The 11,065-nt window shown below is 39.2% G+C and overlaps 1 protein-coding gene across 6 annotated transcripts; it reads right to left on the bottom strand.

Annotated features, from left to right (window-relative positions):
* Positions 1 to 1,097: 1,097 nt before the first annotated feature.
* On the bottom strand, positions 1,098 to 11,006 carry Rab3 (RAS oncogene family member Rab3). 6 transcript variants are annotated; one of them, XM_070669036.1, is made up of 5 exons: positions 6,301 to 7,522; positions 5,985 to 6,233; positions 4,753 to 4,965; positions 4,181 to 4,471; positions 1,098 to 3,886 (listed from the first exon to the last, which is right to left on the bottom strand). In XM_070669036.1, the coding sequence occupies exons 2-5, from the start codon at positions 6,102 to 6,104 to the stop codon at positions 3,728 to 3,730; spliced, it is 783 nt and encodes a 260-aa protein (XP_070525137.1). In that variant the 5' UTR covers positions 6,105 to 6,233; positions 6,301 to 7,522; the 3' UTR covers positions 1,098 to 3,727. The 6 variants fall into 6 exon arrangements, with proteins under 6 accessions (XP_070525137.1, XP_070525138.1, XP_070525141.1 ...); XM_070669037.1 differs by having other exon boundaries at positions 5,985 to 6,218; XM_070669040.1 differs by lacking the exons at positions 5,985 to 6,233; positions 6,301 to 7,522 and adding an exon at positions 10,518 to 11,006.
* Between the last annotated feature and the right edge of the window lie 59 nt (positions 11,007 to 11,065).

The raw sequence follows: 11,065 nt of genomic DNA, 5'->3' as shown, positions 1-11,065 counted from the left end.
CACTATGTATGTGGAGTGTACTGATAGATTATTATTTTATTAACGTTATTATTAATATTAGGCGTATATATATAGTACAGTTTACACACCGTACGATACATACATACAGATGCCCGCGACAGCCGGAGAAGTTTCTCGCCATTTTTATTGATAAGCATTTGGATTACACATCAATAGGTCGGTCCTCTTTTTACCTGCGCTTTCTACACTTGCGCCTTTTCCTTTCTTAATCTCTCGCAAAAAAGAAAAATTAATAAATTAATAAAATATTTATGCATGTAAAAAGAAGAAAGCACGAACACGACGTATCTTTTTAATTATTACAATTTGAATTTGAAATTGACGTTTTGTTTCGTTAATATATTCATACTAAACCACATACGACACATTTGCATCACATTTGTATTTTCAGTTTTATGCAAATTTAGATACTACGAGTTAATTATATATTGCACGTTTAGAATTTTCTTTTTCTTTTTTTCTTTTTTTTTCCTTTTTTTTTTGTTAAAAGAAAGAACAATCTTTTTTTTTTAATTACCACTTTGTCACATATTCTTACTTTCCTTTCTATTAGCTTCACTTGAAGTGGAGAAAGTATAGAAAAAGGAGAGAGATCTAACAGAGAAGACAGAAATTGAAGTCCCGTGTAACTTCAACGAGCTCAGATTTTAATACTGTAGACAAAAATATATGTAGACGTAAGTACGGTCCATATTTATCTATAAAGTGAAAACGCGATAATTAGCGTAAAATCGTTTCGTATCTATAGTAAAAATTGAGCTCGTCGAAGTTAAACTTCTCAACGTTTGCCCGATAGCCGCGCTATTAGAACACGCGCTTTTACACACACGTTGCTCCCCTATTTCTCTTCTTTTCACTCTCAGTTCTCTGCTAGCACGGGGACGCATTCGTTGTCGACAATTCGCTAACTTGCGACAGTTCGCGATCGATTAATTGCGCATTGATCGGCGTCGCGGGCCGGCGTAATCTCCGGCGTGCTTCTCGCGAAAAGAAAAAACAAAAAGAAAAAAAAAAAAATCTTGCGCGGCTAAAGTTGCATTACATCTCATTACAGATTCAATGATACATGATAGATACCTTTTTGTTTTTATTATCTCACTTATGTACAGAGGGCAGCTTACCTAGTACGTTTAACGCCGGACGACGACTGTAATGGTAAGCGGGACGCCGGCACTCCTCGATAATTGACGTCAGATCGATACTTGCTAGTTCCGCTGAATGATTTACGGTATTAGTTGAATTTGTATCCGGCCCGGTTACGATCTCTGCTTTTGTCGATTCCGATAATAACGCTCGTTAACGATGCCTGCTTTAAATAATTTCCGCGGAGAGTTTGCCGTAAGGGTCAAATGCAATATGAATCAGCAGTCTGATAACTATTGAATGTTACACGACACCGCACAGTGACACTGTCTCTAACCGGCTCAAGGATCTAACGTTTCACGGTCTATCGAGGATGATATTCTCTTCCTCGCGCGCAACCTTGTCCCTTAACGTCTCGCCTGCTGAGAGTCGCTTAAAAGATAATCGTGCGAATAATTAGTTACAGCAAAAAGTATAGAAATTGAGTTTCCTTCGCGATATAGTTTGTCGCTTATTGTTAGTGTGCTGTTACAATTAACGATTTCGTTCTGAACATGAAATAAGCAAACCTACGAATCGTGAAGGATAACGAGAAAGAAAACTAAAATACAATTAAAAGTATTCGCAGTACAATGAAGATATTTTTATCGTGTAACTAAGCCCGACGTAATAACGCAGCTTAGCATACGGATCGGTGGATTTAAATATTCGAATTGCCGTAAGCAGAAATTAATTGTGCATGTGATCGGTGATTCATGTCGCGATCGTCATTATCGCCATCGACACTTTGCATTTCAATTACACGCCGAGTCAGTCAATCATTGACTTGTGCGTCGATAATCGAATACTATTGATTGAAAGAGAACGTTTTGGGTTTTTGCCAAAGAATTAAAATGCGACGTTTGGGTTAGTAAAATGTTTATTAAAAAAGAAAAATGGGCACGTTATTTAAAAACCTTTTAAAAGCACTATTGCTTGAAATATTTTTTTTATTTTTTTACGTTTGAATCATTTTTCATTCCATAGTATCCGATTACGTTACTGATCGCCACACTTATTTAACTCGCCGCTTTAATCATAACGAATATTAATATTAACTAAATCATGCTCGCGTATCGCTTCCGCGTTTAACCCTTTGACTCCTCTAGTCTCTCTAAATGTTTGAACGTGCTCACGTTCGTCGCTGAACCTTTATTACCGCATTAATGTCACTAATTATTATAGAATATCGCTAAATATTAAATATATCTTGACGTTATTTAAATATAAATACTCTCTCGAATAATATGTTTCTCTAAACAGTTTACAATTGCAACTTTGAAGCGACATTAAAACGTGGACTTCGCGCGTACGTTATCGGCCCGCGTCAAATCAGACGAGAGGAGCTAAAGGGTTGACTCGAATCCCGTTACGTCTCTCATTGATCGGCATTTTGAATTCGTTAAGTTTCCGAGTGACTGACGGTTATTGTCAAGATTTTTCTGGGCGTATATTATTCAACGCACGGACACGAGACGGTAGAATCACTCCGCACTTCTTTGCGAACTCGCGATGCCAAACATCGAGCGAGCAACGTCGTCCCCGCTATGCATATAACAATCGTCGTCATTAATCATTATCGAAACAAAATACACCTTTGTTCAATCTCATTCTCCCGCGGTTAGTTATATTCTCTCAATTTCATTAACAAAAACGTGCGTCATTCCCTTCGGCTTCAAATCTCGATGCCACAGACACGTGAGGCTAATCCTTATGTATACCATGTATCGAAATGATTGGTAAGAAATAATTACTTTATAGTGTAATATGTAATTTACGTGATTTTTTTTTGATCGATAGAAAAATATTACAAAAAGTATGAGTGAAGTTAGATATTTTCGTGAAAATCGTCTTGTTGATTCAAAGATCGTTTTCATAGTTGACCGTGAATTAACTGAATATCCTGTCTCTTTTGGTCTCCTCGTGGGAAAGAAAAGAACATTTATCAAGTCCCATTAAATTTACGTAACGTCCACAAGAACGAATTTATATGATTTATCACAATTGACGATTATTTCCGATGAAAACGTGATAATTGGCGTGTTTTCTCGCTTCTAATGTATCTGTAACATGGAAATTTGAACTTTTGAAAAGTATGTTGAGTCCATCTCTGACTCTCGTCAAGTGAACATAGAAAAAAAAAAAGGGAAAACTAAAAGGATAATCATGACCGTTTAGTTGACGGTCGTTGGCTAATTCGGTCACATTTCGATGATCACAATTATGTCTATATATGTATAGACACATATAACGTATATTATATATTCATCTTGCGCCGAGAAAGAATTAAAAAAAACGAGAAGTGAATTTTGAAATAAATAATCTAACAAGAGGGAACGACGAAGTAAAGTGGACTAGTTAACACACCAGCGTCGCACACGACACTTCCCTCCGCCTCTTTTTTCATCTCATTTCTCTTTCTCCCTCGCTCTTTTCTTCTTTCTCTTTTTTTTTTTTTACTAACCATGTAACACACACGTGCACACATGCGCATACACACGCACAAAATACGATCTCTCGTTTTTTTTTTTTTCCTCCTTCTTCTGCGTGTCGTCGCTTTTTTTCTCTCTCTCTCTCTCTTTTTTTAGCAATTACAGTTAGCGTTCGCTGGGTTGGTCGGCTGATCGGTGAGTCGTTGGCCCTTGGTCTGACCCATACCGCCCGCGCCCATCAGGGTTGGATCATTGTCCAAAGATTCGCTCATCTTGTCGCATATTATATCCACTAGCGTCTCGAACACCGCCTGCCGAAACGACAATGAAAGAGAATCGATCATCTACGTGACCTCGCGACAGGCGGGATCGATATGCGTTCGCGTTCGCGTTACCCCGAGACACAATAAAGCGAGATTGGAAAACGTGCGGGAGATAAAAAAAAAAAAAATTGGAGTTTAAACGATATCATAATTTTTATATCAACTTTATGTCTCCGTGCGAACACAAAATGTTAATCGGAAAAATGAAACTTCTTTCTTAACGAACAGAATTTGGAATAAAATTATATAAAAAGCATGAATAATATGAAATTAGGTAAATACCTTGACGTTGATGTTCTCTTTAGCTGATGTTTCGAAAAATCGTACCCCTAATTGCTCCGCCAACTGTTTACCCCTTTCGGTGCTGATCACCCTCTCCTCTTCCATGTCGCACTTGTTGCCGACGAGAATTACTTGGGCGTTGTCCCACGAGTAGTTTTTTATTTGCGTGACCCAATCCTGAACTGAATTAAAGGATTCCTCGTTTGTGATGTCATACATTAAAATGAAACCCATCGCGCCTCTGTAATAGGCCGTCGTGATCGTTCTGTATCTTTCCTGACCCGCCGTATCCTGTGAAAACGACAATTAATTAGCAACGTGATTATACCATTATAAATAGCATAACGCATTATAAAACGTTGCTTGCAACGTAATATTTCTAAAAATATTGTATCAGGTAGATTGCTAAAAAAAAATGCTAAATAAAAATAATTAATAACAACGTAAATAATTACGAGGCGAGTTAATTTAATACACGATGTTGGTTTTGAAAAGTTTACTGTAATATCGTAACAATGCTTTTCGTCAGGAAATTATATTATTCGTGTATAATACATCGACTGCGTACTGACCCAGATCTGTAGCTTGACCCTTTTCTCGTGTCTGAAGACGGTCTTCACCTTAAAGTCGATCCCTACGGTCGACACGAAAGCCGAGGTAAAGGAATCGTCCGCATAACGAAAGAGGAAGGAAGTTTTTCCAACAGACGAGTTGCCAATTATCAGCAACTTAAACATGTAATCAAAGTTTTGATCCGCGGCATCTCTGCCATCCTGACGCGCCATCTGCGAAAAAGAAAAAAGTATCCGCGTTAGTTTAAACAAATTTTTTTTTTAATTCAACAATATAAATTATTACTTTATATTTTTAAGCCTATAAAAATTCGTTTAATTACGACTTTTAAAAGTTAAAAATTACAATGGCTAATAATTAAAATAATTGTAAAGTAACGTATTATACTCATCGTGTTTTAAGTTTTCACATTCTGAAACATTTATTTATGGATCGGCGACTTGAAAGAAAGGCGGTATATGAGGTATATTGTGATTAGCTTTGCATGTGCACGTCGTAAAACGCTACTCGTTATTCGATAAGGGATGGGATGGACAAGAGCGAGGTATTCGATGCAATAGATGAGCTTACTAGCGATGCGATGCGAAATTCGTCACGGTTTATCGGATCGTATGGTTACGTTGACGAAAACGTTGGTTAAAAATATCATAAAGTACGAAGCATATAAAGCCGCATGAAAGATTGAACTTTACTCTGTTATATCTAACAGAGTTCAGTATTGGAATCAATTTAACGGCACCAATAAAAAGTACTGCAGCTTCAAAACTGTAACTTTTCAGAGGCATTGTTGTGTTATTTGTCGAATAGTTTTTCTTTTCGAAAGTTTCTCTCTAGTCAGTTTTAACAGAAACAAAATATTAAATAAATACCAAACTGCACGGTTTTGAGTTACAATACTTTTTTTTGGAATATGTTTCTGGAAGAAAAAAATTAAATATTTTATAAAAATCCTCGAAAGAGTAATTAGAATATGCACTTTTCTTTTTTTTTCTTTTTTTTTTATATTGAAATCATAAATCAATCATTTTGCGTGTAATTATTTTCATAAATCTTAATAAAAGTAAGCGAAAAATTTAATTAAATCACTTCTGATCATAGAATTTAATCGTCAATATTATCGCACCGAAGAGCCTTAATTAAACCCGTTGAATTTTCTTTCGCGTTTTCTCTTCGTCAGTTTTCCCCTTGATTCGAGATACAGGTACGAATAGTCATATCGATATTCCGATACCGGATTATCCCTCTGCGAGGTAATGTCGACGATGGACAGCATCCGGACCGTCCTCGTGCGTAGCTCGAAAACTGAATCCTTAACCGGTGTGTGGGATACATTTCCGCGCCTCTTCGACATCTCAAACGTCACATTAATGCGACACCCGACAGCAGATCCCTTTGTATCCCCTCATATTCTTCTTCACTGCAAGTTCTCTATCAAATTCCTGAGATCGATTCCTGAGCCTCCGCCCTAGTTTTTTATTAACTGCAATTTATTAACCATTTTATCTCAACCATTTCTAATCTCATTCTCTTGTCCGCAATTCATTTACCGTTTTATTAATTGTCCCTCATTTCGTTAGGTAAAACTCATCAACCGCTTGTCTTTTCTCTAATCTTATCTAAGTAATTCTTCCATTAAGCGCTCAACAGTTTATTCCGGGAGAATGATTAAATAATGTTTGCCACTCCGTCTTAATCTTGTTCCGAGTCACCAGATGTTTATGCCGGCGCAGTTATTTGTCGGCCACTTGATTGTCGCTTGCTGTACTTTTTCTTATACCGACGCGACGCGAAATGCACCGTATCATTTCACCGCGTCACTTAATTAGTTAATTAATCGGGAAGAATCCAAGAGGCTAAATGATGAGGGAAGAATTACGCACTCCGGTCGCGTCCACGAACGGCATCGCGTTAATGCAAAATTATTCAGCCCGGCTCGAAGAGCGAGACTGGCTGACGAAGTAACGACGTGGCGACTTTCGCGGTTCTTTCTTCCGTTTCTTGTTCCACCGTATTACTTCCGCACGCGCTACGTGTCAACGGAGATAATCAGACCTGCCACGAGCGATAGTCTGCGGTTCGCACAGGTACGTACGCCCGCGTTTACGTTGCCTTACTTTTCGACTTCGGCTTTTCGGAATTGCATTAACAACACACTCTTATCTCGGATCTTTTTATCAGAAATTTTAAGCGAAAACTTGCACGATTATTTCCCCCAAAAGCCCCGCTCGTGCCGAATGACGTGTTACGAAAATAGTAAATGCCTTTACAAGTGGAAAGAAAATTTCACTTTAACGGAACGACATTTAATCTATTCAGCGTGACGGTAATTAACGAAGTATCGTGGCACTTTTCATCGCAGTCTGTTTTCTCTCGTTGCGAAAATAACCATTTCCGCGACGAAATGCGAAAGAAGAAATTTCTTCGAGCTCATCGATCACCGGCTTTCTCAACGCGGCTATAGCAGCGGTTGAAAATAAATCGGTGGATCGAGACCTATAAATACCTATCCGTACGAATGCAAAATCGAACGAGGAACTTTTAGATCTGATAGCAGGCTTCTATCAATATCGCGCTTCATTCCGCATAATGCAGCTTGCTCCTCCGTTGATAAAACTTACAAAATCCTGGATTTGAAATTCCCCTTTGTATTTACTTAAAGAATTTTAGTTAAGGTTCCTTATTTTCTTTCACAATTTCTTAAATATCTTGGTGCGAAAGGCTCGTTGAAATTTAAGTACGATAAATCTACTCGAGTGCAATTTTATTTAATTCACCGGAAAGTTTCGCATCCTGAAAACTTTTCGTCAAATTTAATTTAATTTAAAACCCTCGCTTACGTATGATTGAAACATTATTGGCATTTCAACATTTCCGATGGTAGAAAAAAACTCGGGATGAATCGCGGATGAAACTCGCGTACTCTCATAGCACAGTCCCGGGCTCGTGTGTCCTCACGTTGCGTATCACCGCTCAGATTTACAGACACATTAAACGGATACGATCAAGACAACATGACCGCGACAATTACACAGGGAGCACTGCACGTAATTATTTTGCGAACCGTAAAAGGGAGAGGATAAAATCTCATCCGGAAGATTGCGTCACGCACACTAACACATACATACACGCACACATACGCTCGCGCACGTAGTACGCGGTACGGTTAAAGGAAAAGTAGGACAAGGTTTTCCGTGTGCGATAACGATATCGGTGCCGTATATGTCATGTCAGCGTTAACAACAGTCGGTTCTTGTGGAAATAAAGAAAGGGAATATAAGCCCAGGTATGCGCACCACTTGCGGGCATTGTTGCACAGTGTTACTACGATTTCCGTGACGAATGGTGGTAGGTAATTGAGTATGTCTCGGTGGACAGATGATGATTGAGGCGACGCGCGCTCTACGGAGGTCAAGTAGATACGGAAATCGATGGTACGATGACGACAGCGACGGCGGGACAAGTCCATTTCTTCTTGGTGAAAAACTTGATTTTTGCACGAAAATTACGAATCCAATTCCGCTATCAGTTTTGCGGGGACACTTCGCGGTCGATAGCAACATATATGTATCGTTGATTGAAACTTTCCTCGATATTTTCACTGGCTCTAGGTCTTTTACATGTTGGTTAATTAATTCCCGAATCCCGCACCGAGCGTTTTTAAAGACTCATTAAGAGCTGCGTTAATATTACTTTGCGAAGATTATGAAGGTATTCATATTAAACTCCACGGGAGTAATTTCATAACGTACAATTATGTTATATACGTACTGCACGTGAAATCAGTGGGACGTGTAATATTCGCGGGCAGCGTGGCGATATATGAATTCAGAAATTAAAATTCAAGGAAGTTAGATTTAATGTTAAAAAACGGAGAAGGGATAAAAGCCTTGCTTCCATTATTTCTCCTTTTATTTAATTAATATAATACGCAAAAGGTATTTAAGAGATTTAATCAATCTGAAAATAAATTTGACTGAAATAAATAAAGCTTTTATTTAAATTGTGATCGATTAAAGTTCATAATTCATTTCTTATAGAAAAAAATTGTCTTTTTTTTTCTTTTTAAAAATCTTTGTCACGTTAATTAAAAAAAAAAAAAAAAAAATTAAAAAATATATAATAAAAGAATAAAAAATTTTTTTTTTTTGGCAATTTGTTTTGTACAAAAACTCGAATTGACTTGTTATCGCGTTTTCCGACATATGCGTGATCGTCCGATTCGCGGCCACGTTCGATCCCATTGATTTGCGACAGCGGCAAGCAAGGCACCGCGGGAGCAAATATTTTCGGAGGCAAATCGATTGTCATACCCGGCTGCCCACCCACGCTCTCTCGTGCTCTCGGACCACCCGTCCGTAGTTACATAGTTTCGATTTCAGTGCATCCAGAATGAACGGCGACGGAAGATGGAGCCTCGGTTTACGTCAGAGGCACGCGCGTTAGCGTAAAGAGGTAAAGTCTTTGAACAGCCGCCCGTCGCGCCTACGTCGAGAACAAGTAATTAATTCTTTGCAGGCGTTCAGCTGACTATATCGCGATTGCTCTCCATCCAGTAAAATCATTAAAACTGATTCTTTCTATAAATTAGCGATTTAACAAAGTCCAATAGGTTTAAAGAACAAAAAAAAATTGTAGACGAGAGTAATTTAATTAAAATATAAAATAATTAAAATTACAAAAAGAAATATTATATATATAAATATTTTAAATAATGTGCGACATTCAATGATGCATTTTGATTGGATTTTTATTAGCGTACGTCAAATTGGTTTAATTTGTAAATATATTACTTGGCTAAAAGTGAACTGATTACGGCGCGTATTAATTAGAAATTTTGGGAGGATTTGTGCTCTTCATTAAAAAAAAAAATCTGGGAAAATTACTAGGACAGTTTTCGCACTCGGTTATGGAGACTCTCTTCGATACTCAGCTGAATGTTGGGTGACAGCGAGCTAACTTATCGGCCCTGTTCGTTTATCTCACCTCTTTTCGTTAACATTAATAATTAATAACGATTAAATCGCGCGAAAATATTCACCGTTCTGGGCAATTCTCCGCGAAATCTTAAACTGAGAATGACGCGGGTGGGGATTACATGAAACGGATTAATGGTCGAACGAGGAATTGATCGGAGGAGGCCAGAGCGTGGTCGCCTACGTCACGACGACTCCACGGCGTCGCATGAAACGCAGAAAGTGAGTTCGAGTGAATGAAAGGCCTGGCGATCATGCCCGCAGTTTTACGGCTGGCAAAAAGGATAGGGAAGAGAGAATGACATAGATTCTATCGTCACGTATATTAGGTCAAACTTTTCACAAGCTGTAGGATAATTAAAAAAAAATCTTAAACGATAACTATAATTAAACAATATGGAAAGAGACGAAAAAAAAGTAGAAGGGGGTAGAAAAGAATAGATGTAACATAGACAAATGGTCGTGTCCCAGTCTACGTGTTCGTTGCACCGATATGCGTTTTATGTAAAAGTAGAAAAAGGTAGGCGAAAATGGTGGGAAGAAAACAGGGGGAATATGAGAATATCGAAATAACAGAGAAAGGCGGAGGTCACGAGATACCAAAAGAGTGAGCGAATATAGGAGAGCAGGAGCAAGAGAAAAAGAGAGAGAGGGAGAGAGAGAGAGAGAGACAGATAAAGAGAAATCAATAAGTAAGCTATCGACGGGTTTACTTTCGCAAGAAAAGACTGTTTCGTGAGTTCATGAGTCGTTAATGATCGAGTTCTCGCGGAAGTGCCTCGAGGTATCACCTGAAAGAGTCACTCCTTGAAGATGGGGAAGGAGGCTGTCTCCCCTCGCGAACGACGGATCGCTCTTCGGTGTGATCGTCGACGTGGGAAATTCCGCACGGATTCGCCGTCGGCTGTCGGCTGGCGACGAGAGATGCTACGTACGATGATCGGGATGCACACCACGCGCTGCGTTGCGCTCGGCTGCCGATCGATTAATATTTAACGCACGAGGGGGGCTCGTTGAGGGGGAGGGATGACGGCGGGGGTGGCCGAGCGCAAATGGGGATATTCTCTCACGTTATGACTACGCGCCCTCGCGATATGTCGCACCACTGACCAGCACGGCACACGACAGGGGGAGGTTTTCGTAACAGCGAATATAAGAAGACTGGACTGCCCGATCTCGTTCGAGCGTCTCGCGCAACGCCACCGTAGACCACCCGTTTGCTATAGCTAAAATATCGACCATTTCGTACGACCCCCGCCCGTCGTCGGGCCGATCCGGGGGAAAGATTCGCGCCTGCGCCGCCTACAACCCCGACTGACATCAATATAATCGTGAATAG

The sequence above is a fragment of the Cardiocondyla obscurior genome, linkage group LG18, assembly GCF_019399895.1.
Source record: "Cardiocondyla obscurior isolate alpha-2009 linkage group LG18, Cobs3.1, whole genome shotgun sequence".
Classification (NCBI taxonomy): Eukaryota; Metazoa; Arthropoda; class Insecta; order Hymenoptera; family Formicidae; genus Cardiocondyla; species Cardiocondyla obscurior.
Note: the sequence above shows the minus strand (reverse complement) of the source record. Positions and strands in the feature narration are given on the sequence as shown.

What these genes read in the sequence shown, in the direction of transcription:
- Rab3 (XM_070669035.1), bottom strand. Translation starts at nt 6,104, where the DNA reads ATGTCGAAGAGGCGCGGAAATGTATCCCACACACCGGTTAAGGATTCA. An exon ending in CCTCGCAGAGGGATAATCCG is followed by an intron (nt 4,966 to 5,984) that starts GTATCGGAATAT and finishes TCTTTTTCGCAG; the next exon opens with ATGGCGCGTCAGGATGGCAG. An exon ending in AAGAGAACATCAACGTCAAG is followed by an intron (nt 3,887 to 4,180) that starts GTATTTACCTAA and finishes TCGTTTCGGCAG; the next exon opens with GCGGTGTTCGAGACGCTAGT.